This window comes from Thalassophryne amazonica, chromosome 3 (genome assembly GCF_902500255.1).
Source record: "Thalassophryne amazonica chromosome 3, fThaAma1.1, whole genome shotgun sequence".
NCBI lineage: Eukaryota > Metazoa > Chordata > Actinopteri > Batrachoidiformes > Batrachoididae > Thalassophryne > Thalassophryne amazonica.
Window position 1 is genome coordinate 133,888,317 of NC_047105.1, and position 26,354 is coordinate 133,914,670.

At 42.3% G+C, this 26,354-nt stretch overlaps 1 protein-coding gene across 9 annotated transcripts in view; it reads right to left on the bottom strand.

The window, feature by feature from the left end:
- Positions 1-26,354, bottom strand: part of foxp1b (forkhead box P1b) — a 732,035-nt gene that overhangs the window by 123,348 nt on the left and 582,333 nt on the right. For 8 of the 9 annotated variants that reach the window (XM_034167467.1, XM_034167465.1, XM_034167463.1 and 5 more), the window contains one exon: positions 5,976-6,113. In XM_034167467.1, the coding sequence (XP_034023358.1) occupies positions 5,976-6,113 (138 nt within the window). Of the gene's footprint in view, positions 1-5,975; positions 6,114-13,405; positions 13,551-26,354 lie in introns of those variants that run through there. The other variant, XM_034167469.1, reaches the window with a different exon arrangement.

Consider the following 26,354-nt stretch of genomic DNA (forward strand, 5'->3'; position numbering starts at 1 on the left):
GATTAGTTCTTGTGCACTCAATTAGCGTTTATGTTGCGCTAACTTGTGAAGATCTGAGATATAAAATAACACCCTGTGTGATGGACGTAGATTAATATACAGAATTACTGAATAGATAATAATAATAATAACAATAATAACACATTTATTGAGTAAAGAGTAGATGTTTGCTTCGGGAGAAAGGTGCCTCACGTGAGTCACCTCACCGTTTCCAAGGACACCATGTGCAGCTAAAATTATGTAAGTATGTTAACACCCAAAACGTGAATCAGCAGCAAATCGTGAATTATCCACAAACCATTAATTGCAAACATGAATACTGAAAAAATATCTCCCAAAACGTGAACGGGGGTCTTGCAAAACGTGAATATCATTCATGATTATATATACGAGGTCTATTAGAAAAGTATCCGACCTTATTATTTTTTTCAAAAACCATATGGATTTGAATCACGTGTGATTACATCAGACATGCTTGAACCCTCGTGGGCATGCGAGAGTTTTTTCACGCCTGTCGGTTACGTCATTCGCCTGTGGGCAGTCTTTGAGTGAGGAGTCGTCCACCCGCTCGTCGATTTTTTTCATTGTTTAGGAATGGCTCAGAGACTGTTGCTTTGTTTGATAAAAATTTTTTCAAAACTGTAAGGCACAACTGAGTGGACACCATTCAATAAATTCAGCTGGTTTTCGGTAAAAATTTTAACGGCTGATGAGAGATTTTGGTCTGGTAGTGTCGCTTTAAGGACGGTCCACGGCGCCTGACGGCGATCTGCGCTTCGAGGCGGCAGCGTCTCGCCGTTTCAAGTTGAAAACTTCCACATTTCAGGCTCTGTTGACGCAGTAAGTCGTCAGAGAACAGAGAACTTTCAGAAGAAGTCGGCATGAGGAGTTTATTTGGACATTCCATTGTTAACGGTCATTTTGTAATGAAAGAACGTGCGGGCAGAGTCGCATGTCGGGCTGGACCCGACCACGGGGGGTCGCAGCAGGAAAAACACCTCCGTTGGAAATCTTAACGGGCAAGTTGGAACATGCCCAAGCTGTTAAACAATTTCTCAGTTACTCACTTGTTGAAAGCCATTAAAAGCCGCCTGAATTCTACAAATGGTTTTCAACATGGAGGTGTTTTTCCTGTCGCGGCGCACACAGATTTGCCGAGTCGTCACGGAAACGTCTCGGCGAATTTGCGCGTACGTCTTTCATTAAAAAAATGTCCTTAAACAGTGGAATGTCCGCATAAATTCCTCATGCCGGCCTCTTCTGAATCTTCTCTGTTCTCTCACGATGTCCTGGGTGAATTAAGCCTTAAATTAGGATGTTTTCAGCTCGAAACAGGCCGACGACAGCGCCTGGAAGCGCTGCAGGACGTCCCGCTCCGTGGGAAGTCCTTACACCGACAGACACACCCCATAATCTCTCATCAGCTGTTAAACTTTTCACAGAAAACCAGCTTAATTTCTCAAATAGTGTCCACTCGGATATTCCTCACAGGTCCAGAAAAAATTTTGATAAAGCAACGCGCGCCGTCTCGAGCAGCGTGTGAAACAAAGGAATTCAGCCGAGAGGGCGGGACCACATCTCACTCAAGGCCTGCCCACAGGGAAATGACGTCACCGACACGCGTGAAAAAACTCACGCATGCGCACGAGGGTTCAAGCATGATTGGCGTAATCGCATGTCATTCAAATCCATATAGTTAAAAAAAAAAATAAAAGGGTCGGTTTATTATCTAAGAGACCTCGTATATACGAAGTCTGTAAAGTAAAGGTCCTTTTTATTTTTTTCAAAAACTATATGGATTTCATTCATATGTTTTTACGTCAGACAAGCTTGAACCCTCGTGCGCATGCGTGAGTTTTTCCACCCCTGTCGGTGACGTCATTCGCCTGTGAGCACTCCTTGTGGGAGGAGTCGTCCAGTCCCTCGTCAGAATTCCTTTGTCTGAGAAGTTGCTGAGAGACTGGCGCTTTGTTTGATCAAAATTTTTTCTAAACCTGTGAGACACATCGAAGTGGACATGGTTCGAAAAATTAAGCTGGTCTTCAGTGAAAATTTTAACAGCTGATGAGAGATTTTGAGGTGATTCTGTCGCTTTAAGGACTTTTCACGGTGCGAGACGTCGCGCAGCGCTCTCAGGCAGCGTCATCAGCCTGTTTCAAGCTTAAAACCTCCACATTTCAGGCTCTGTTGATCCAGGACGTCGTGAGAGAACAGAGAAGTTTCAGAAGAAGTCGGTTTCAGCATTTATCCGGATATTCCACTGTTAAAGGAGATTTTTTTAATGAAAGACGTGCGGGCGGATTGCAGCGTCGGCTCGCAGCCGCCGCGACGCTCCGCCACAGGAAAAACACCTCTGTTGGAAGCCTTGAGGACAAGTTGGAACATCTCCAGCTGATAAACAATTTCTCATATACTCACTCCACTGAAAGCCATCAAAAGCCAACTGGATTTTAACAAATGGTTATCAACATGGAGGTGTTTTTCCTGTGCCGCCGCGCCGCGTCGGGACCCGTCCGCACGTCTTTCATTAAAAAAATCTCCTTTAACAGTGGAATATCCGGATAAAATGCTGAAACCGACTTCTTCTGAAACGTCTCTGTTCTCTCACGACGTCCTGGATCAATAGAGCCTGAAATGTGGAGGTTTTAAGCTTGAAACAGGTTGACGACGCTGCCTGAGAGCGCTGAGCGACGTCTCGCACCGTGAAAAGTCCTTAAAGCGACAGAATCACCTCAAAATCTCTCATCAGCTGTTAAAATTTTCACTGAAAACCAGCTTAATTTTTCGAACCATGTCCACTTCGATGTGTCTCACAGGTTTAGAAAAAATTTTGATCAAACAAAGCGCCAGTCTCTCAGCAACTTCTCAGACAAAGGAATTCCGACGAGGGGCTGGACGACTCCTCCCACAAGGAGTGCTCACAGGCGAATGACGTCACCGACAGGCATGGAAAAACTCACGCATGCGCACGAGGGTTCAAGCATGTCTGACGTAAAAACATATGAATGAAATCCATATAGTTTTTGAAAAAAATAAAAAGGACCTATACTTTACGGACAGCCCTCGTATATATATATATATATATATATATATATATATATATATATATATATATATATATATATATATTATTTATTTATTTATTTATTTATTTTCAGTTTAAGTAGTTTATGGATTTCAGTTTATGGCTCAATTACTGCAGGGAATCTTGATCGCAAACCCTATCTCCACAAAAAATTATAATTTTTTTTTGTGTCACTACAGCCTGAGGAGGTGATCGGAGCAGCTCTCAATGGTGTCAAGCGCCCGGCCCCGCTGGGTGTGTCCTGTTCTGCTCTGGGGACAGTGTCAGGTGAGAAGCTTGACTGTCAAACTCACAGAGGACAGAAACCTCCCCGTCCTGTAAATGGCTCAATAATCTTAAGAGAAACATTGCAGAAAAACAAACACTGGTATCTAACCTCAGGAAGGTAGACAACGAGCTACAACCTTGAACTGTCATCTGAACTGGAAAAATAATATTAACCTGAACGAGCAGGCAGCAGAGAAATGGAAGTTTAGGGGCCGTCTAAAAAGTGCAAACATGAAAAGAGACACCAGAAAAATTCAATAAATTCAGGTGTGGTGTCACCAAATTCATTGAACACAATGGTCTCCTGCTGGTTATACTGTACCACAGCACTCAGTTTGGAAAAATGTGCAAAAATTTTAATTTTAGTGAATTAGTGAATTTATTTGCTCATTTTATGACTTGTTTTAAATGATAAAAAAAATCACTAAAATTCAATTTTTGCACATTCTTACAAACTGAGTGCTGTAGTATAACCAGCAGGACCCCCCTGGTGTGTACAGGAAAGTTTGTGTCACTACAACATAAAACATTGACACTATTGAAATTTAAGCAATAAAAAATTCTCCAAAGTTTTTCACAATGACATTTTTGTAGCTTGTTGTCTACCTTCATGAGGTTAGAAACTAGTGTTGTTTGTTTTTCTACAATGTTTCTCTTAAGATTATTGAGCCATTTACCGGAGGGGGAGGTTTCTGTCCTCTGTGCATTTGACAGGTGGACTGTACCAGTAAAACCCCTCACCGTCCATGGAGTGGGACACACCCAGTGGGGCCGGGCACGTCACACCATCGAGAGCTGCTCCGATCACACCTCCTCAGGCTATAATGACCCCTGCAAAAAAAAAAAAAAGAAAAAAAAAGAAGATCGGGTTTGCGATCAAGATTTCCTGCAGTAATTGAGCTGTAAACTGAAATCCATAAACTACTTAAACTAAAAAAAACATATATATACATACACACACAGACACACACACACACATATATATATATTATATTATATTATGATTGATATTCACGTTTTGTGAGACCCCCATTCACGTTTTGGGAGATATTTTTTCAGTATTCACATTTTGCCATTAACAGTTTGCGGATAATTCACGATATGCATCTGATTCGCGTTTTGGGGGTTAACAAGTATTTACTTCATGTCAACAAAGTAATCAAACCACAGAAACAAATTGTATATGACAGGTAGGCAATAAGGCCCCTCCCTGAGGCTGGTTCTGCTGGAGGTTTCTTCCTGTTAAAAGGGAGTTTTTCCTTCCCACTGTCGCCAAGTGCTTGCTCACAGGGGGTCGTTTTGACCATTGGGGTTTTTCCGTAATTATTGTATGGCCTTGCCTTACAATATAAAGCGCCTTGGGGCAGCTGTTTGTTGTGATTTGGCGCTATATAAATAAAGGTGATTTGATTTGATTTAAGGTACCCCGCCTCACACCCTACGACTGCTGGGATAGGCTCCAGCCCTCCGTGACCCTTAACTGGAATATGAAGATGAGTGAGTGAGGTAGGCAATAATATTTTTTTTTCTATTCTGTCATGTCTAACTACTACAGCACTCTGTGCACACCCTAGGAGTTGGGTCCTTTCAAGCTTGGCAGCTTTTTTTTTTTTTTTTGGTGACAAACATTCTTTGGCAGCTCTTATTTGGGTTTTCAACAACAGAAACATGGATCTCCTCCTCATAAAAAGGCATTATGGAAGTCTGGTGGGCTCTGTCTACAAGTGAATGCTTCACTATATTTTCATTTTGGATGTTCCTGTATTGCACATGCAAATGTGTGTGTCTATGTGCACACACATACCTGTGCCGCCCTATATGTGTCTCTCTGCTTGTAATAACAGCTCTGTAACACTATCCGATATCAGGATAGTTCTCATGACTACTCTGTGCCCCTAGGGTGAATAAAAAGTCTGCAGGTTAGAGCTTTCTCTTATTGTGCACATGTTTTGTGGAATGATCTCCCTACGGCAATAACAGTCAGATTCTGCAGAGACTTTCAAGTCCAGACTTAAGAAGCATTTATTCTTCCTCTCATATGGCTAGCATACTGCCATAGTATAGTACTATACTTCCTATCCTTTTAAATTTATTCTATTAGCAAACAGAGCAGTTCTCTGCCTCAACTTTATCTAAATTCTGGGTTTTTTAGTGAAGCTTAGGGCTTGCAGCCAGCAATCACCTTAGTATTTTCTCTGCTTAGCTGTTGCTTAATGCTGATTAATTAAACCTTAGGTGTAGTTTTTCAGGCTGACTGATTGTTTTTTTCTCTCTGTTCGAGGTGCGGATGATGTCACGCTGGATTTGACAACTGCGTAATTTCAGAAATAGAGGTGGAACGTGGAACAGACACTGCCACGGGCACAGTCCCACTGAATGGCATGATGGATGACCCCTGCCTGTGGACTGGGCGTCTGCATCGACTTCTTATCAAATGTATCTTCTTTTGTTGTGTTATATGCTGTTTTGTAAAACTTTGCAAAATCTTGACATCCAAACACACACCATTAACTCATTAAACATCTGCCATTAAATAGGTTAGAAACTCTTGGTATTGCAGGACACTGAATTAGGTGAATGTGCAATGCAGCTGGACACATTAGCACAAAGAGTGAGAAACAACCTGCTGTAACATGAGGGCCTGCTGCTGCTGGAGAAGAACCTGGAGCTGCTGAGGGCTCAGGACTTGTTGCTGTAGAATCTGCTGCATCTGCTGTGGAGTTATCACTTGAGGTGTCATCATAGCCACTGACACTGGAACCTGAACAAGCACGGAAAAGAACCAGAAAAAACAAAAAAACAAAAAAAAAAAACACTGTAAATTCACAAGGAGAGAAAAGAATTCATGCTGGGCACAGATCAGCAAATCCTGCACAAAAACCAACCAAAAACAAACAAACGCCTGCATGTATTTTAAAAACAAACAAACAAAAGCAAATGCCCAATTATCTCTTCATTTCCATCATGCACATTTTCAGATGGTGTGCTACAACTGTGTCAATTCTCACTGAAATCCACCAAAAGGTTTTGGAGAAGTTGTGCTTACAAGGTTCATGGAGAGGTGGACGAAGTGATTCCAAAATCTAAACACCCCCCCCCCCCCCCCCGCACCACCCTGCTTGTTTTGTGGGGGTTTAACAAGCTGTACGTACACTGTGAGCCGCCTAACTGCCACAACACCACACCAAACTGAAGACGGCTGCAAGTCGCAAGACAGCTCTGGATGTATTGTCCTTCAGCAGCAACGTGTCTCTGACACAAACCTCTTGACAAAGCTGCGTCTGATCTGCATCTGCTGTGACACACCCCTCGTAATTTATACAACATGGCAAATATATCATACCTGAGGATGTGGAAGCCTCAAAAGGCGGTGGCCCGACACGTCATGTGAGAACATTTCATTACAGACGCTGTCAACAGCAATCGCTTGTTGTGGAGATGTGGAGCGCCTGGAGGAGGAGCCACAGTGAGGAGCACGCTGGCCTCTAACTCCCAGCAATAACTAACTCCTCAAAACAAGTGATTTGTTGTGACACTAAAGGAGCTCTGCAGTTGTCACGGTGCCTTAATTGCTCTGGTAGTAGAGAGGATTCGGCGCGTCTGTCACTCACTGCCATCATGTGCAAAAGATTCTTCCTTTGACATTCAAATGACAAACTGCAACTGTTAGCATGTTTTTGGTGATTGTTATTTTGTAAAAAGGGGGTGCACAAACGCATTTCTGTGTATACGTTAAATTGTGCTTTGTGTCTCCTGGGCTAATGTCAGCAGATGACAGAGAGGACATAACTGTTGACAGTCTGTCTTTACCAAGGTTACCCAAACTGTGCTGCATCCTCATCACTAAAGACACGTCTTTGAATTTTTCATGCATTTCCGAATGTAATTTAGCGGTTTAAACTCTCACCCGCTAACTGAGATGCTTTTCTTGACATATGACCTGCATGCATATCACCTTGTTCGCTGTCCCCATTGTAGCATAAAACAAAAACAAAGTGGTGCCGTAATGAAGTGCACTGCAAATGCAGGAGAAAGGGCAGTGATGTCAAACAGGACGGAGCAGCTAAGTTACTCTCCGTTAACTTTATTGAGCGCCAGCAAACCACGCTGTGCGCTTGTAGCTCTGCCCCACCCATCACCAACACACACATCCCATCTTTCATTCCCTGCACCACTCACATGGGCACAATGAGGAAAATGCAGTATTAATTCCCTGCTGGATTCTGTCTTAATATGCACTTTATCTTGACTTGTGCACGTGACTCGTGCTGTCATTTGCATGGCCCCATCCTCCCATTTACTAATTTCACAGTCGTTATCCACCAAAGTCATTTTTTTTTTTTTTTGTTCTGGGCATCACTAATTTTGATGAACTATTTTGAAGGTCAAGCAGGCCGTCTGTCTTCCTGACATGTAAGCAGCAGACTTCTCTCACAACATGATGTTTAGCCGACACGCTGACAACAAATAATAACGTGAAATGTAATGTTACTCTCACAATAATTAACCAATAAGCTAATTAGTAATTAGTTGCTGGATATAAAATGAATCTTTCATTTAAATCATTTCAGAACAACAACATCAAGAAAACGTTTTTTGGACCCAGCGTTGCACACATGAGGACTGGTGTCCCCATGTGTGCAAGGACTTTCAGCCTTCAGAAAAACATTTCAGTATATTCTATTATTATAAATTAAATAATTATAGCACCCTCCAAATAAAGACATTCTAATCAATAAAAATGATCAATGGTAGAACCGTTTTAAGTTGTCATGAAATATCTGTCCCCCCCCACACACGCACACACACAACCCTGCTTTAACGTGAATATTAAACTGTAATTTGGGGTTTATTTTCTCCGTTTGTCACAGTTCTCTAATACCACATTCTACAGAGAGGGATGTGACAAAAGGGAGAATTTACAGGGAAGATTTTACACACTTAAGCAGCCATCAAAAACAGCCAATTCCATTGGAAATGTGATTTCTTTCAGTTAAAGTGTCTTAATTCTTTACACCATGGGTGTATCTCTCCTCTGGCTTTCACACTTTCTCTTGTCATGAGCGTCACACTCTCAGTAAGTACAGCAGCATCCTCTCCGCACAGTCTCAGCACGAGGCTATTACCGACCCCCGTTTTATTACCCATTACTACTGAGGTCATTAGCGGCAAGAGGGATTGTATGCTTCTTAACCTATTGATCAATGTAACTACTACCATTTAATCCTGTGCTGAAGGAGTGAAAACCTGCCTGAGACTGGCGCCTATTGAGAAGAAAGGCAGGAAGAAGCACTTTACTGAAAAATATTGCCCTGGCCACCGTATCGTGCCCATTTAACGCAAACACAGGACGCCAGTCGCCATTTAGAGAGCTCCCATATGGTGCGCTCCCTTATCTCACGAATAACATCATGACTCCAGACGAGCCACAAAAAAATATATCACCATCTAAAGATAGTCTAAAAGGAGACTCTGTACTGGGCTAATAACTGTAGGGATCCACTGAGCCCAGCTCTAATCGACTCCACCAATATGAGGGTGTGAAAAAGAGGACATTCTGAGGATGCCAGAAATAGCTGACGTTTATGAATTTCATGAAGGTGTGGTGCTCTCCAGGTGCCTCCCATACATAAACATTCAAACATGGAACATTCCCACACAGCTGCAGAGTGACTGCAGGCAGTATACTGTACCGGCACAGGCCTGCCGGCCAAACACACACATGGAAAATGTTCCATGTAAACTGTCACAAAACACATATAGCTGCATGTGCAGCCCTCAAACCACATTACAGAAAAAAAAAAAAAATGTTTACCCTAGAACACAGAAAACAAAACCCCTAACATTTCAATACAAAAGGCATACTTTCTCATACTAACAAAACATTTTAAAACAATTGGAAATATTCCTCAAAGTGCAAATGTTTTAATATATATATATATTTGTTGAATTAGCAAAGAAAAAAAATTAAATAACCACTCTTTCAAAATAACCACAATTTTCTTTGGGATTAATACAGTTTTGGCATCATTCCATTACACAGCTTTTCTCCCCCAAAATAATACTTCAGTAACTACACTGGTCTACACCCAAAATGCTTCACAAATAATTATAGTCAAACTTTACCAATTTTGGGCCACTGAGAATAAAAATGAGGTTTGAAATTGTTGACTGGCTCTTGTTTTTAAGATATGGTGAGGGGTCAGCATGTACAACCCAGACGTAGGAATCACGGAGGTTGCGTGAATTATAAAAGTGGTTAAATACATCTCTGACTGAATCTAGGAATAAATCTGAGGTAAACAGGTTCAATGCTAAACTGTTAACTTCAGCTGCAGTAGAAAAAAGTGGAGATTATCCATGTTTGCAGACTGGACAGTGACAAGAGACGGTTCATTTAATGGAGACAAGAGACAGGCCAAGAAACGTAGACACTGAATAAGAACTGATCTCTGTACTCATATGTCTATGAATAATAGGGTTTTTTTTTTACTTATGATCCAAACTAAATTTAATATAACAAACTTAAATATTTTGGAAACGACAGCCAATCGGCCCATTTTTGTTGTCACACTTGAATTCAGCACACCAAATTCCACAATAAATAGCACATTTTATTTCTGAATTAGACACCTTCTAAAAATTGTATACCAGTGCTATTCTCTAACACGACCACCCCCCCGCCCAACACACACACACACACACACACACACACACACACACACACACACACACACACACACACACACACACACACACACACACACACACACACACACACACACACACACACACACACACACACAGGAAGTCATTTCTTTTACATGTTAAAATTCACAAGAAAAACAACACAAACAACACAAGCAAAGTCCTAAAGACAAAGTCAGAAGATATAATAATTGAACAAAAGAAGAAAAAGCACACATGAAAAAGAAGTCCGTCTTTCATCACCGGTTGGGTTCAAAATGTGGTGTGAAGTGTGAGCAAAATGAGGGACACGGTGATGGAGGTGTCACTCAGCTGAATGTAGAAAATAAAAAAAAACACAAGAAGAAGAGCTGACCAACTCTTTATTGTACGCTACGGGTGAGTTTGTTTTGTCCGCTCCATTTGGCGTCGTCGTTTTGCGTCGGCCTGCAGTAAAATGAGAAGATGACATTTTGTCCCATCTACGATCAACTACATGAAAACGTCACCAAAATCAAAATATCACAGGAGTTATTGTACTTATAGCTTTGTGAACATAATTAACCACTGAGAAGACTGGAAAAGAATAATTTCATTTCAGTCAGTCGGGTTGGCTGAACTCTTAGAGGTAGTGAACGGCTTTTCCTTCTGAAAGTAATTCACAGAAAGAAAAAAAAATAATGAATGAATAATAAAAGATGCATTGGTATATTTGTACATGAGGTGTTGAACAGCTTTTCTTTCTGAAACTAAAAACTCACAAAAAAATAAATTATTATTATTATTATTATATTATTTTAACACTCATACCAATACAACAAATAAAGGAAGGAGCTATAATTATTTGCAGAAACTACAAAACAAAAGTTAAGATTGCATTTTAATAGACTTTCAGCAGCAAACAAATGTTTGTTCCATTGGAGCTGGTCCCAGTATGAGTTTGAAACGAACACACTGCACGGCAATGAGAAGCAGCTCGCTGCCCAAAAATAACAGCTGGACGCCGTTTCCCACACTGGAGGCACAAACTGCTGCAGGTCAGCACGGACGAGCTACACGGTATGAACAGCGTTTGTTTTCTCTGATCTGTGAAGACGTATTTCTGATTTTAACGTGGAAGCCACAGAAAAAGTTTCAGTTTTTTTAATGCAAACAAAAAAAATATATTTTCACATAAAGCTGACAACAAATGTGAGCACATTTTTCCATTCTGACAGGTGACTCAGTGTCCTGTCATGATTTCTGACCTTTCAAGCCACGCCCCCATATTTCACTTGCACAAGTGCACGGCTGTGTGATTCTTCCAAATTCAGGTAACCGCTGCTCTCATGCACTCCATCACTCACTTTTCTGTAAAATCCACCACAGGTGGCGTAAACTGTGGCCTCATGATGTGCAGTTTGTCCGTTGTGCACGGTTACACAATAACACACGTCTAACCGTGCATTATTTGAGTTAGGTGAGATTTAATTAAGATCACAGCCACTAAAATCCCTTTGAAATGAAACTGTAGTCAGAGACAATAGCTGACACATCCAGGTAGTTTCTGCTCTCTGCAAACCAGCAACACAAACCTAATCCTTGTTTCCATGACGGCAGATAAGAGGGCTGCAAACGGTCTTTGACTGCTGTTCTGTCATCAGCATAAATAAAATTCATCCAATTAAAGAGATCTCATGTAAAATCTATTTGTGCTTTCAGCCGATTTATAGCATTAGCTCTGAAAGATAAAGACGTGCTAAACTTTACGTCATCACACAGAGTTTTTAAGTGCAATAAATTGTTGCTGCTACTTTGTCTTTTGTTTAAAGAAACACAGGAATCAAGTAATCACAAGAGGAGAACAGACATTTAATCATGTCTCCTCCTCTGAAACATGTGGTGTCTGCTGTCTGAACAGTCTGGCCGCAAAAACAAAAAGAACCAGCACCTCTTTTTAAACAGTTAGAATCCCAGCAGAGGCAGCTGGCACTTCACTACATCGCTGCTAAACTGTCCTGTCTCTTCTGTTCCAGCACAAAGCAAAGACAGTGTCTTTAAGGGATATCCCAGCAGTCTGTGGGGCTCTGCCGGCGACCCCGCGTACCCCCTCCAACACTAAACAGCTCATATGTTCCTGCCTGTGTCAGGGTTTAGAAATGACAGGTGCCTCGACAGGCCAGTGCACAAATAACGCCTCTGCCTGAAAGGGCTAATGCACTACTAATGAACAATAAATCAACTTTGATTACAAACTGTCAGCCCAATCAGCTCGCACTCCAGCTCTCCCAAAGTGCGAGTGGCAACACAGCTGTGCGGCATTACGGTGCACACTGCCCTGCTTAGTCTTCACTCTCCTCTCCAACAGCTGATATTCTCCTGCAGCTCTGCTCCCCTTCTCTCTCATTCTCACACACACACACACACACACACACACACACACACACTGATGCAAGGTGCTGAAATACTGCAACCGGAAAAACTTTGGAGTGAATGGCTCAGTGTGAACAGACAAAAACATAAAAAGTGAAATGTGTGCATGAGTTCAAATTATTGTCGTCAGAGATTTGGTAATCGCTGCGTAATTTTAGCTGACAGCAGGAAATAATGGAAGAAAATTAGAACTTCCTTCCTTCCTAAATGTAGTGGGGAAGATGAGAGTGAGTCCACTTGGAGTGACAGCGTGTATCCACTGTAGGTTTGTGGTGACGGCGTCACATGGAGAGCTGCGTCAATGTCAGGTCAGACAGTCCAAGTGTGAACAACAAACCATCACAACACACACACACACACACACACACACACACACACACACACACACACACACACACACACACACACACACACACACACACACACACACACACACACACACACACACACGACAAGTGCCTGAAGCCTGAGACACCAACGTGACAAAACACACATTTTCAAAGAAAAACAAAGTAAAAGACAAGATGAGCACCTCTCTCTCTCTTTTCCGAGAAAATGACATAATTCACACAACATATGATTCTGGATCCTGCTGAACTGGTTTGCTCACAATCGGCAAAGTAAACAAACTAAACAAACAGCAACATGGAACAATGGATGGGAAACTCACAATGCCAAAAGTTAGGAAGCAGAACTGTTGCTGAAGCAAAAAACAAAGTTCTTAAAAAAAAAAAAAATCACAAGCAACACAGATCAACAGAACTTCAGTATACAGTTCCTTTGGAAAGGTGGTTCTGCTCTGAGACAACAGCAGCACATTTACAGTTACAATCAGGTCCAGGCAAACCACACAGCTCCTCTTCCACACTCAGATTCAACTGTCAACTTTTTTTAACACGAGAAAACTGGCAAAAATCACAAAAAAAAAAAAAAAAATCAATCATATTGACAAACCTGACAAACTCCATTTAGCTGGCAGGGTAAACAGAGTGCCGGGCCACGCGGCGTGGAGTGAAGCAGAGCGAGAACTGAGTGCCGAAGGAAGGGGGAGTGAGAGGGAGAGAGAGAGAGAGAGAGAGAGAGAGAGAGAAGAAGGTAGAGTCCCACAAGCTTGAGAGAGCGTCGCTGCTGCCGCTGCTGCTGCCGCCGCTGCCGCTGCTGTGATGTCTACAACCTTCCTCAGGATACGGACAGATTGCACGCACAAGGTTGTTCCCTGGCTGACAAGATACAAAACTATCCAATCAACCACGCCCTCCTCCACCAATCACAACCAGCCCTCTAAACACAATCAGTTCTACTGGGCCCACACAATGGCGAGCTACGGCCAGGCTGCAGGTGAACCCGTGCCTTTGTGTGGGGGGGCCCTTAAAAAAGACACAGTTGATGGCTGTTAACCCTTTGACCTCTGCCGGGACACTGGCGATGCTACTGAAACAATGGAGGGCGAAAGAAAAGAGGCCCTTTAATTAAACAACCGATAAGTAAACACAGCTATGCAGTGAAAAGAAAGAAAACATGGTCTGTTAGCAACTGCTTTTTTTTAATTTACAAAGACACAAATCAGTTCACATGCTGGAAAAAAAAAACAAAAAAACAAAAAAGCAATATACAAACAATTCACATGCTTTGTACTTCTCTATGGTTTTCTTTTTCCCAGGCTAAGGTAAAGTCACGTGCACGTTTTACACATTTATGGGGGCAGTTTGTCTCTCTGAGTGTATTCGGTTAGTGTATCAAACATAGCACTCCCAACTTTTTTTTCCTGCACTTTTATACACTTATCCTACAATTTGTACTCAGACACACTAAAACCAATTCCATTAATAGCAACATTACACCAGCTCACAGGCAATCCATCCAACTCCATCGCAATGAGAGCAATTAGCTGTCATGATATCACACTGTGGAACAGCCACGTGCACCCGGAGGAAAACTGGACCCTGCCACCTACTGGAGATCCTCCTGAACTCACCAGCACAGAGTCCAGGCACCACCACACGGCTCCTGTCCGAGCACATTTTATCTTCTGACAGAGCAAATCAACCCTTCATTGTTTCACTTCTACAGGGCTGATGTAAACACATCCTGAAGAATTATCAACATTATTGCATTATTTTAAACAAATACAAACATTTTGAACCCATAAACCAAAGTATGTTTTGTTTCTGTCCCATGAAGAAGGCATTTTAAATATGTAAAACATGATGGATTCGAAACTAAAGAAAGTTCATAATCTCAAACACAGAACCCTTCACATTTTCATCAGGACTTTATTTTTTGCACTGTATTACTGAGAACTCAACAGTGATGATACTTTGACTCAAGATCCCACAGATGCTTACTGCATTCACTGGATTAAAAAAAATCAGATGCTGATCTCAGAATTACAAGAAAAGATCTCATAATTCCGAAAAAAGATCTGTGTGTGTGTGTGTGTGTGTGTATTCACTTCCGTATGGGCTTCCGTACTTCCATTCCCTCAGTAAAGAGATCAGGATCGTGTAATTACAAGATCAACGGTCAAATTTATTTTTATCCAGTGAATGCAATAAGCTTCCGTAAGATCCCCCCCACACCAAAAAATCAGCAGATAAACTGCTTGATTTGTGCTTCCCCTACACACACACATATATATATATATATATATATATATATATATATATATATATATATATATATATATATATATATAGTGCACCCCGAACGTATTCACAGCATTTCATTATTTCCACATTTTTCTAATGTTGCAGCCTTATTCCAAAATGGAGTAAATTCTTTTTATTACCTCAAAATTCTACTCACAACATCCCATAATGACAACATGAAAAGAGTTTTTTTTTAAATTTTGCAAATTTATCCAATTTGTCACATTTTAATCACTGTATTGACCACTGTATCATTGAGAACTCAACAGTGCCGATACTTTGACTCTATATTTCCCCCACCTCCATAACCAGGAGATAAACCACTTGATTTGTGCTTCCCTCATGTGTTTGTGCATATATATATATATATATATATTCCCATGATGCACTGAGTGTTTCTTTCTCTTTTTGCTCTGTATGCACCACTCTGCATTTAATCATTAGTGATTGATCTCTGCTGTCTTCCACAGCATGTCTTTTTCCTGATTCTCTCCCCTCAGCCCCAACCAGTCCCAGCAGAAGACTGCCCCTCCCTAAGCCTGGTTCTGCTGGAGGTTTCTTCCTGTTAAAAGGGAGTTTTTCCTTCCCACTGTCACCAAGTGCTTGCTCATAGGGGGTCGTTTTGACCGTTGGGGTTTTTCTGTGATTATTATACGAGGGCTGTCAATAAAGTAACGGTCCTTTTTATTTTTTTCAAAAACTATATGGATTTCATTCATATGTTTTTACGTCAGACATGCTTGAACCCTCGTGCGCATGCGTGAGTTTTTCCACGCCTGTCGGTGACGTCATTCGCCTGTGAGCACTCCTTGTGGGAGGAGTCATCCAGCCCCTCGTCGGAATTCCTTTGTCTGAGAAGTTGCTGAGAGACTGGCGCGTTGTTTGATCAAAATTTTTTCTAAACCTGTGAGAGACATCGAAGTGGACACGGTTCGAAAAATTAAGCTGGTTTTCAGTGAAAATTTTAACGGCTGATGAGAGATTTTGAGGTGATTCTGTCGCTTTAAGGACTTTTCACGGTGCGAGACGTCGCTCAGCGCTCTCAGCCACCGTCGTCAGCCTGTTCAAGCTGAAAACCTCCACATTTCAGGCTCTATTGATCCAGGACGTCGTGAGAGAACAGAGAAGTTTCAGAAGAAGTCGGTTTCAGCATTTTATCCGGATATTCCACTGTTAAAGGAGATTTTTTTAATGAAAGACGTGCGGACGGGTCCGCGCGTACACGACGCTCCGCCACAGGAAAAACACCTCTGTTGAAAGCCTTAAGGACAAGTTGGAACATGTCCTGCTGTTAAACAATTTCTCATATACTCACTCCACTGAAAGCCATCAAAAGCCGCTTGGATTTTACAAATTGTTATCAACACGGAGGTGTTTTTCCTGTGCCGCCGCACCGCGTCGGGACCCGTCCGCACGTCTTTCATTAAAAAAATCTCCTTTAACAGTGGAATATCCGGATAAAATGCTGAAACCGACTTCTTCTGAAACGTCTCTGTTCTCTCACGACGTCCTGGATCAATACAGCCTGAAATGTGGAGGTTTTCAGCTTGAACAGGCTGACGACGGCGGCTGAGAGTGCTGAGCGACGTCTCGCACCGTGGGAAGTCCTTAAAGCGACAGAATCACCTCAAAATCTCTCATCAGCCGTTAAAATTTTCACTGAAAACCAGCTTAATTTTTCGAACCGTGTCCACTTCGATGTGTCTCACAGGTTTAGAAAAAATTTTGATCAAACAACGCGCCAGTCTCTCAGCAACTTCTCAGACAAAGGAATTCCGACGAGGGGCTGGACGACTCCTCCCACAAGGAGTGCTCACAGGCGGATGACGTCACCGACAGGCGTGGAAAAACTCACGCATGCGCACGAGGGTTCAAGCATGTCTGACGTAAAAACATATGAATGAAATCCATATAGTTTTTGAAAAAAATAAAAAGGACCGTTGCTTTATTGACAGACCTCGTATGGCTTTTGCCTTGCAATATAAAGCGCCTTGGGGCAACTGTTGTTGTGATTTGGCGCTATATAAATAAAATTGATTTGATTTGAGATATATATATATATATATATATATATATATATGTAATATGACCTACAAGTAAAAAAGAAATATCAAAGATCAAGGTACTTTTCATTATTTAGACAGTGACAGTATTATATGGCAGCATCGATTAAGAAAGAGTTGCATGCCCTGTACCTTTTCATAAATAGGACAGTATCTCCCGGGGTACTCGATCACACGCCTTCTCCAAGTCCACAAAATACATGTAGACTGGATGGGCATACTCCCAGGCACCCTCCAGGATCCTTGTAAGAGTGAAGAGCTGGTCAGTTGCTCCACAACCAAGATGCAACCGGCATAATTCCTCTTCAATGAGAGCGTCAACTATCGGCCGAACCGTCCTTTCCAGCACCCGGGAGTAGACTTTACCAGGAAGGATGAGTATTGTGATGCACCTGTAATTGGCACACAAACTCTGGTCCCCCCTTTTTTTTAAATATATGGACCATCACGCCAGTTTGCCACTCCTCAGGCACTGTCCCAGACCTCAATGCAATGTTGAAAGAACGTCTCATCCAAGACAGTCCCTTCACACCCAGAGCCTTCAGCATTTCTGGATGCTGTCGGATGGGTTCCCTGACCACCGTTGTCCACCACAGTGTTCAAGGGTGGCTGTCCTTTGAGGCACCTAAGACCTTCAGGACACAGACCCCCACTGCAGCTTCAGCAATGGAAGCTTTGAACATTGTCCATTCTGGTTCAATGTCCCTAACCTCCACAGGGATACTAGAAAAGCACTGCCAGAGGTGTAAGTTGAAGATCTGTCAGACAGTGGGCTCCCCCAGTCACCATTGTAGAGTTCTTCTGCTACGTGGGGATCACCAACACCCAGGACCTCAAGTGGGAACTGAATGTCACCTCTCTCATCAGGAGAACACAACAGAAGATGTATTAACTACGGTAGCTGAGGACGTTCAACCTGCCAAAAACAATGATGGTGAAATTCTATACTGCCATTATTGAGTCCATCATCTCCTCTTCCATCATGGTCTGGTACACTGCTGCCACTACAAAGGACAGGAGCAGACAGCAGCATATCATCCATGCAGTAGAGAAGGTGACTGACTGCAGTCTGCCATCCCTACAGGACCTGTATGTCTCCAGCACCCTGAGGTGAGCAAGGAAGACTGTGGGCAATCCCTCCCACCGAGGTCACAAACCTTTTGTCACCCTCTCCTCTGGCAAGAGGCTGAGGTCCATCAGGACCAACATTTCAAGACACAAAAACAGCTTATTTCCATCTGCAGCTAGACTAATAAATAATGCCAGAGACCCCCACTTACCCTGCCCCCCACTACCATAAAGTTTTTTTTTTTTATGAACCTTATTTAACCAGATAAGAAAACCCACTGAGATCAAGACCTCTTTCGCAAGGGGTATGTGGCCAAGAAGGCAACAGAACACACCATCAGGCAAAGCAATAATAAAACAGAAATAAAAACGACACATCCACCATAAAATACAAACACCAGCAGCTAACCTATGGACACAATAATTATTTTAAATAACAATGCAAGCTCTAGCACAATAAAGTTCATGGTCTAAGCCAGGGTTTAAAACAGACGTATTGTCCAAAAGATTTCCATTGTCGGTTTTCCAATATTGATCGGAAAGCTGTCAGTGAAACCAGCCCAGGTAGTTTCTGTTCTGTTTGGAGGGCATTCCAAGAAAAGGGGGAGGGAAAACTAAAAGCTTTCTTTCCCTTTTCCGTTCGAACACGAGGAACAGAAAAACACAAAGTGTCATTCGAATATAAGGCATAGCAGCTTACAGATCTCAGGCACCATCCCTACAGTGAAGCATGGTGGTGGCAGCATCATGCTGTGGGGATGTTTTTCAGCAGCAGGAACTGGGAGACTAGTCAGGATTGAGGGAAAGATGAATGCAGCAATGCACAGAGACATCCTGGATGAAAACCTGCTCCTGAGCACTCTTGACCTCAGAATGGGGCAATGGTTCATCTTTCAGCAGGACACTGACCCTAAGCACACAGCCAAGATATCAAAGGCGTGGTTTCATGACAACTCTGTGAATGTCCTTGAGTGGTCCAGCCAAAGCCCAGACCTGAATCCGATTGAACATCTGTGGAAAGATCTGAAAATGGCCATGCACCGACGCTCCCATCCAACCTAATGGCGATTGAGAGGTGCTGCAAAGAGGAATGGACAAAACTGCCCAAAGATAGGTGCACAGAGCTTGTGGCATCATATTCAAGAAGACATGAGGCTGTAACTGCTGCCAAAGGTGCATCAGCAGAGTACTGAGCAAAGGGAATGAATACTTACATACTTACTGTACATATGATTTCTTAGTTTTTTTTTTTTAATAAATTTTCAAAAATAAAAATTAAAAACAGTTTTTCATGTTGTCAGTGTGGGGTGTTGTGTGTAGAATTTTAAGGGAAAAAATGAATTTACTCCATTTTGGAATAAGGCTGCAACATAAAATGTGGAAAAAGTGAAACGCTGCAAATACTTTCCGGGTGCACTGTATAAACACATTACTTTAGATTCATTTTAGCACGTGTCCAAATTTTTTAAAATCTAATTTAATCACACTTCAATCCATTTTGTTTTGTTGGGAAACAAAGGTTTTTTTGGGACATGCTTTGCACAGTTTAAACATCATAAAATAAAGTTAAAATAGCCTTGTTAATGTTTCCTGCACCTCAGCTCAGCAGGTAAGTCTTGCTTTAATAACTGTTATTGTTGTGTCTAACATAGGGGAGGGGTGGAATGTAAAGTGCAGGGCACGTTTTGCAATGAAACGCTTTAGGGATCCTTCAAACATAACATGATTGAAGCTGACTAGCGCACGAAGGAGGAATTGCATGAAAATTCAGTAAGGCATATCTTATATATTATATTCCAATTCTAAGGTGGATCTATGCCAGTATACAAAGGTATATCTAAATATCTAAAAAGCAAGAGTAAAATAGGAGAGTAGAAAAGAGTAGAGTAAAATAGGAGAGTAGAAAAGAGTAGAGTAGAGCCACTTAGGTGCCTGGTCTTGGTCTTGAGAACCAGGAATGGTTGGCATGCCATTTGTGAAAAATCAGAGCCACCTCAAATGCCTTTCACACCTGAGAACTACAACCATTTGTGCACACAAGGGGCCAAAATACAGCGAATGCCTTGTGCATGCTCATTCGATCCCCCTCTTGGAAGGTGTCGGCCAAATTCCAGGTGTCGCACACAAACATCTAACACCACTCGCTGCACTGCATGCGTTCACGATGCGAGAGCCCGGCTCTTCATGGGACGGGATCCAGCTCTTCATGACACGGGATCCAGCACATCAGGTAATTAATGTAGAACATGAAAGTGAGAACAGTAATCCATGCTATTTCATGTCTAGGCAGAAGATAAATCCGCTCTTTATAACAGGAATTAAGTATTAGAAATTGTGGTGTTTTATTAACTTTTCCGTCCGCTACTGTGACTTTCCACGGGCTCACACTGTGTTAGTGCGTGCGAACACGAGCGTGCACGAAACCATTGCTGCGGTATCGTGCATGCCTGTCCGACCGTGCATTCCTCCCGACAGTAGGTGGAATGTTTTGTGGTTTCCCATTTTGTTTTTGGTTCACGGATTTTCTTCCAGTTTCTGCGTCTTTTGTGTGATGTGTGAAGGGGCCCTTAAGAATTATTAACCAACCATTGAGGACTTGCAGGTTTAAAACAGTGTAGAAATTTAGAAATGAGTTTACACAGTGGCAGGTAATCTGGTGTGTCAGTGAGTAAACTCATAGTAAACTTTTGTAAACTGTGCATGAGTGTGCAAAGAAAATTGTGAAATGTTCAAAACGTCTGGCATGCATTAATTTTGTGAGCGAGATGTGAACATTGCGCAACCTATTCAAAAACACTGTCACTGTGAGTCAATGGGTCTCATTGCCACACTGCACCTGAATGAGATGTTACATCTATAATAAACACAATTTTATAGATACATTATCTAACATATAAGCAGGATTGACAATGCAACTGTTTTACCAATCCACTACAACATAAATATTATAAATAATTACCTTTCAGATGATTCCAAATGGATTCTCCAATGCACAACATGCATGAGAGAAGCTGCAGCTGTGGATAATTTCGCTGTCATTCTGGCAGTGATGAGAGATGGTTTTATTAGCCAAGTTCTGAGAGCAAATGCGCCATCAGCAATGAAATGATTATTTTATATAACGTGGCGTCAAGTGGGACAAAACGGGTCACATAGGCTCGACGAATTGTGCAGCAGTGTGGGGATCAAATGTGTGTAAGTGTCAATGTAACTTAAGACTTCTGTGACATATGAAATAGAATTACACCCTCTAACCCCACCAATACTAAAAGCCCCCCAGTCAAACCCACACACACACTCTCTTTCTTAATGGCTCAGAATCAGAGCTGTATTCCAAAATCTTAAAACCACTGATGTGCAAAGTGATAATTTTTACATCACACACGACACCTTAACTAAAGGCCCAGTCACACGGCACTTAACGAAGGGCAATGAAGCCCAAATGAAACAAGAAATCTGGACTTTCGTTTACTTTTGTTGGCATTTAACCTTCGCGGAGCTTTGTCCCTGCAGCTGGCATCAGGATTTTTAAACTGTTGAAAAATTTGAACGAATGCCACCGAAAACCTCAATTCACCCATATTTTGTTTTGCTGTAGTTCTTGACGGTTTCTTATCGTTTTGGTTTTTGTAAGGTTAGCGTTTAGTTCGACTATGTTTGACCAGTTGAATGTTTTCATACAGTATAGAAGCTGGTTTGTGAGGAGAGATGCAGCTCCTCTGCGGCAGTGCTGGTGTGTGGTGTGGGGCTTCTGCCGCTGAGTGTGATGGGGCGAGTGCTGCCGCGGTCATGTTGTGATGTTGGCCGGCCAGGAAGAATTTGTCGGCGTCCTCCGCCAGTGCACGGCAGTCCATGATCATGGTGGTGTTCCGGTGCTGCGCGCACCTGAGGAGAGAGCTGCTGCACAAAACGTCTGGTTGCTGTGCTGTCAGGAGCTGCAGCATTCTGTCCATGAACTTTGAAGGGCTTGCTGTCCTCCAGCCCATGCAGAGAGAAGAGCCTGCTGGCCCTTTCAGTCTGACAGTTCAAAAGTTTTGAGGAAGTGATCCTTGATCGCTGCATATTTGTTTGCAGCGGGGGGGGGGGGGGGGGCAGCTTTGCAGGAGCGCGATCAGCCTCATTTCTGTGTAGCTGCTGAGGGCTGAAACGATCCTTGGTAGCTGTGTATTTCATCTCGGTAGGGAGGCTTTGCACGATAAGCCTCATTTTCATGGAACTGAGGGCCGTCACAACGTAATAATATTTTGTGTCGTCTGCGGTGATCTCTCACACCGAACTACGCCTCAGTTTGTGCAAACCAGGCAGCAGTTTACAGAAGCATGATTCTGAGCATCAAGTGTGGAAAAAGTTCCAGCAGCAGGCATTCGTGTGTGAACAGCTTTGATCCACAGAGGTGTGACATATGAAAACAGAAAACCCAGTGTGATCGCAAATGGCTGCATTCTTTTTGAACATTTGAGCAGCTAAATCGTGTACGACACAGTCCTTTTGGGGAGTGTACATGCGTGTGCGCTACAACACATCCAAACACTGAATGCATTCATCCAGAGTGAATCAGCTGGAGAGAAGGTGAAGTGCATGAATGTGTGTGTGTCTGATCCACGTACGTAGCGCCTGTGCATGCGTGATCAGAACTGGTAATCAAACCCACGCACGTACGCGTGACTGACTGCTTCATCACACAGCCGCAGCCCGATGATCAGAAACAGCAGGGTTTTGGGGGAAAAAAAGGCATTCCGCGCGTCGCGGTGGAGCCGCATGGCGCAAAGCAACGCCGTGATGAAGCCTCACAGGACATATTGGGGCATGTCCAGCTCATGCTCAATTTCTCGGATAATCACACGACTGAAAAGCAACCAGAAGCCATCTGAAAGCCACCTGAAAGCCGTCCTGGGAGACCAACACGGACGTGGTTTTGTCCCATGAACGGCACGGTGGCGCAACCCTCCGCTTTTCTTTCCATGAAAAAAAACTCCTGTAACAGTGGAATGTGCCGAAAAAGTGCTGATGTCCACGTCTCCTGCCTTTTTGTGAAAATCAGACGACGTCCCGGATCAACAAAGCCTTCATGTTGGAAATGATCTTGTTGTTTCAGCGGGGTGTGAGCCTGTCGATCGGCGCTCGGAGTGTGCCGCGCTCTCAGACACTGTGGGCGGCAGCAACACTCCTTAATCTGTGTAATCCCCACAAAATCGTCCCTGAAAGCCATATGAATTTTCTGAACGGTGTCCAGTTGGAGGTCTCTCACAGTTTCTGGAAAAAAATTGATGCAGCAAAGCTCCAAATCGTTCAGACATTTATTTGCAATAAAAAAACGACAAGAGGAGTGGACCACTGCTCACCCAAAGCCTACTCACAGGCGAATGACGCAACCGACAGGCGTGAAAAAACTCACGCATGCGCACGAAGGTTCAAGCTTGGCTGATGCAATCACACGTGATTCAAATCCATATGGTTTTTGAAAAAATAAAAAGGTCGGATACTTTTCTAACACACCTCGTATGTATGTGTGTGTTTATATATATATATATATATATATATATATATATATATATATATATATATATATATATATATGTGAGGAAAATAAGTATTTGAACACCCTGTGGTTTTGCAAGTTCTCCCACTTACAACTCATGGAGGGGTCTGAAATTTTCATCTTAGGTGCATGTCCACTGTGAGAGACATAATCTAAAAAAAAAAAAAAAAAAAAATCCAGAAATCACAATGTATGATTTTTTAATAATTTATTTGTATGTTACTGCTGCAAATAAGTATTTGACCCCGTACCAACCAGCAAGAATTCTGGCTTTCACAGACCTGTTAATTTTTCTTTAAGAAGCCCTCTTATTCTGCACTCTTTACCTGTATTAACTGCACCTGTTTGAAGTTGTTACCTGTATAAAAGACACCTATTCACACACTCAGTCATTCACACTCTAACCTGTCCACCACAGCCAAGACCAAAGAGCTGTCTAATGACAGCAGGGACAAAACTGTAGACCTGCACAAGGCTGGGATGGATTACAGGACAACAGGCAAGCAGATTCTTGGAAGACAACAACTGTTATGATTATTTATTAGAAAGCGGAAGAAACACAAGATGACTGTCAATCTCCGTCGGTCTTGGATTCCATGCAAGATCTCACTTTGTGGGGTAAGGATGATTCTGAGAAAGCTCAGAACTACACAGGAGGACCTGGTCAATGACCTGAAGAGAGCTGGGACCACAGTCACAAAGATTACATTAGTAACACATGATGCTGTCATGGTTTAAAATCCTGCAGGGCAGCAAGGTCCCCCTGCTCAAGCCAGCACATGTCCAGGCCCATTTGAAGTTCACCAGTGACCATCTGGATGATCCAGAGGAGACATGGGAGAAGGTCATGTGGTCAGATGAGACCAGAATAGAGCTTTTTGGAATCAACTCCACCTACCATGTTTAGAGGATGAGAACAACCCCAAGAAAACCATCCCAACCGTGAAGCATGGGGGGGGGACATCATACTCTGGGGGTGCTCTTCTGCAAAGGGGACAGGACGACTGCACCGTGTTGAAGGGAGGATGGATGGGGTCATGTATTGCAAGATTTTGGCAAACAACCTCCTTCCCTCAGTAAGAGCACTGAAGATGGGTCATGGCTGGGTCTTGCAGCATGACAATGACCCCAAACACACAGCCTGGGCAACTAAGGAGGGGCTCCGTAAGAAGCATTTCAAGGTCTTGGAGTGGCCTGGCCAGTCTCCAGACCTGAACTCAATAGAAAATCTTTGGAGGGAGCTGAAACTCCAAACCTGAAAGATCTAGAGAAGATCTGTATGGAGGGTGGACCAAAATCCCTGCTGCAGTGTGTGAAAACCTGGTGAAAAACTACAGGAAACGTTTGACCTCTGTAATTGCAAACAAAGGCTACTGTACCAAATATTAACACTGATTTTCACAGGTGTTCAAATACTTATTTGCAGCAGTAACATACAAATAAATTATTTAAAAAAAAAAATCATAAATTGTGATTTCCAGATTTTTTTTTTTTTTAAGATTTTTAAGATTTTAGATTATGTCTCTCACAGTGGACATGCACCTAAGATGAAAATTTCAGACCCCTCCATGATTTCTAAGTGGGAGAACTTGCAAAATCGCAGGGTGTTCAAATACATATTTTCCTCACTGTGTGTGTGTGTGTGTGTGTGTGTATATATATATATATATATATATGGTTAGACTCTTTCTCTCCGATTGTTCTGTCTGAGTTATTTTCATTAGTTACTTCATCCAAACCATCAACATGCTTATTAGACCCCATTCCTACCAGGCTGCTCAAGGAAGCCCTACCATTATTTAATGCTTCAATCTTAAATATGATCAATCTATCTTTGTTAGTTAGTTATGTACCACAGGCCTTTAAGGTGGCAGTAATTAAACCATTACTTAAAAAGCCATCACTTGACCCAGCTATCTTAGCTAATTATAGGCCAATCTCCAACCTTCCTTTTCTCTCAAAGATTCTTGAGAGGGTAGTTGTAAAACAGCTAACTGATCACCTGCAGAGGAATGGTCTATTTGAAGAGTTTCAGTCAGGTTTTAGAATTCATCATAGTACAGAAACAGCATTAGTGAAGGTTACAAATGATCTTCTTATGGCTTCGGACAGTGGACTTATCTCTGTGCTTGTTCTGTTGGACCTCAGTGCTGCTTTTGATACTGTTGACCATAAAATTTTATTACAGAGATTAGAGCATGTCATAGGTATTAAAGGCATTGCGCTGCGGTGGTTTGAATCATATTTGTCTAATAGATTACAGTTTGTTCATGTAAATGGGGAATCTTCTTCACAGACTAAAGTTAATTATGGAGTTCCACAAGGTTCTGTGCTAGGACCAATTTTATTCACTTTATACATGCTTCCCTTGGGCAGTATTATTAGACGGTATTGCTTAAATTTTCATTGTTACGCAGATGATACCCAGCTTTATCTATCCATGAAGCCAGAGGATACACACCAATTAGCTAAACTGCAGGATTGTCTTACAGACATAAAGACATGGATGACCTCTAATTTCCTGCTTTTAAACTCAGATAAAACTGAAGTTATTGTACTTGGCCCCACAAATCTTAGAAGCATGG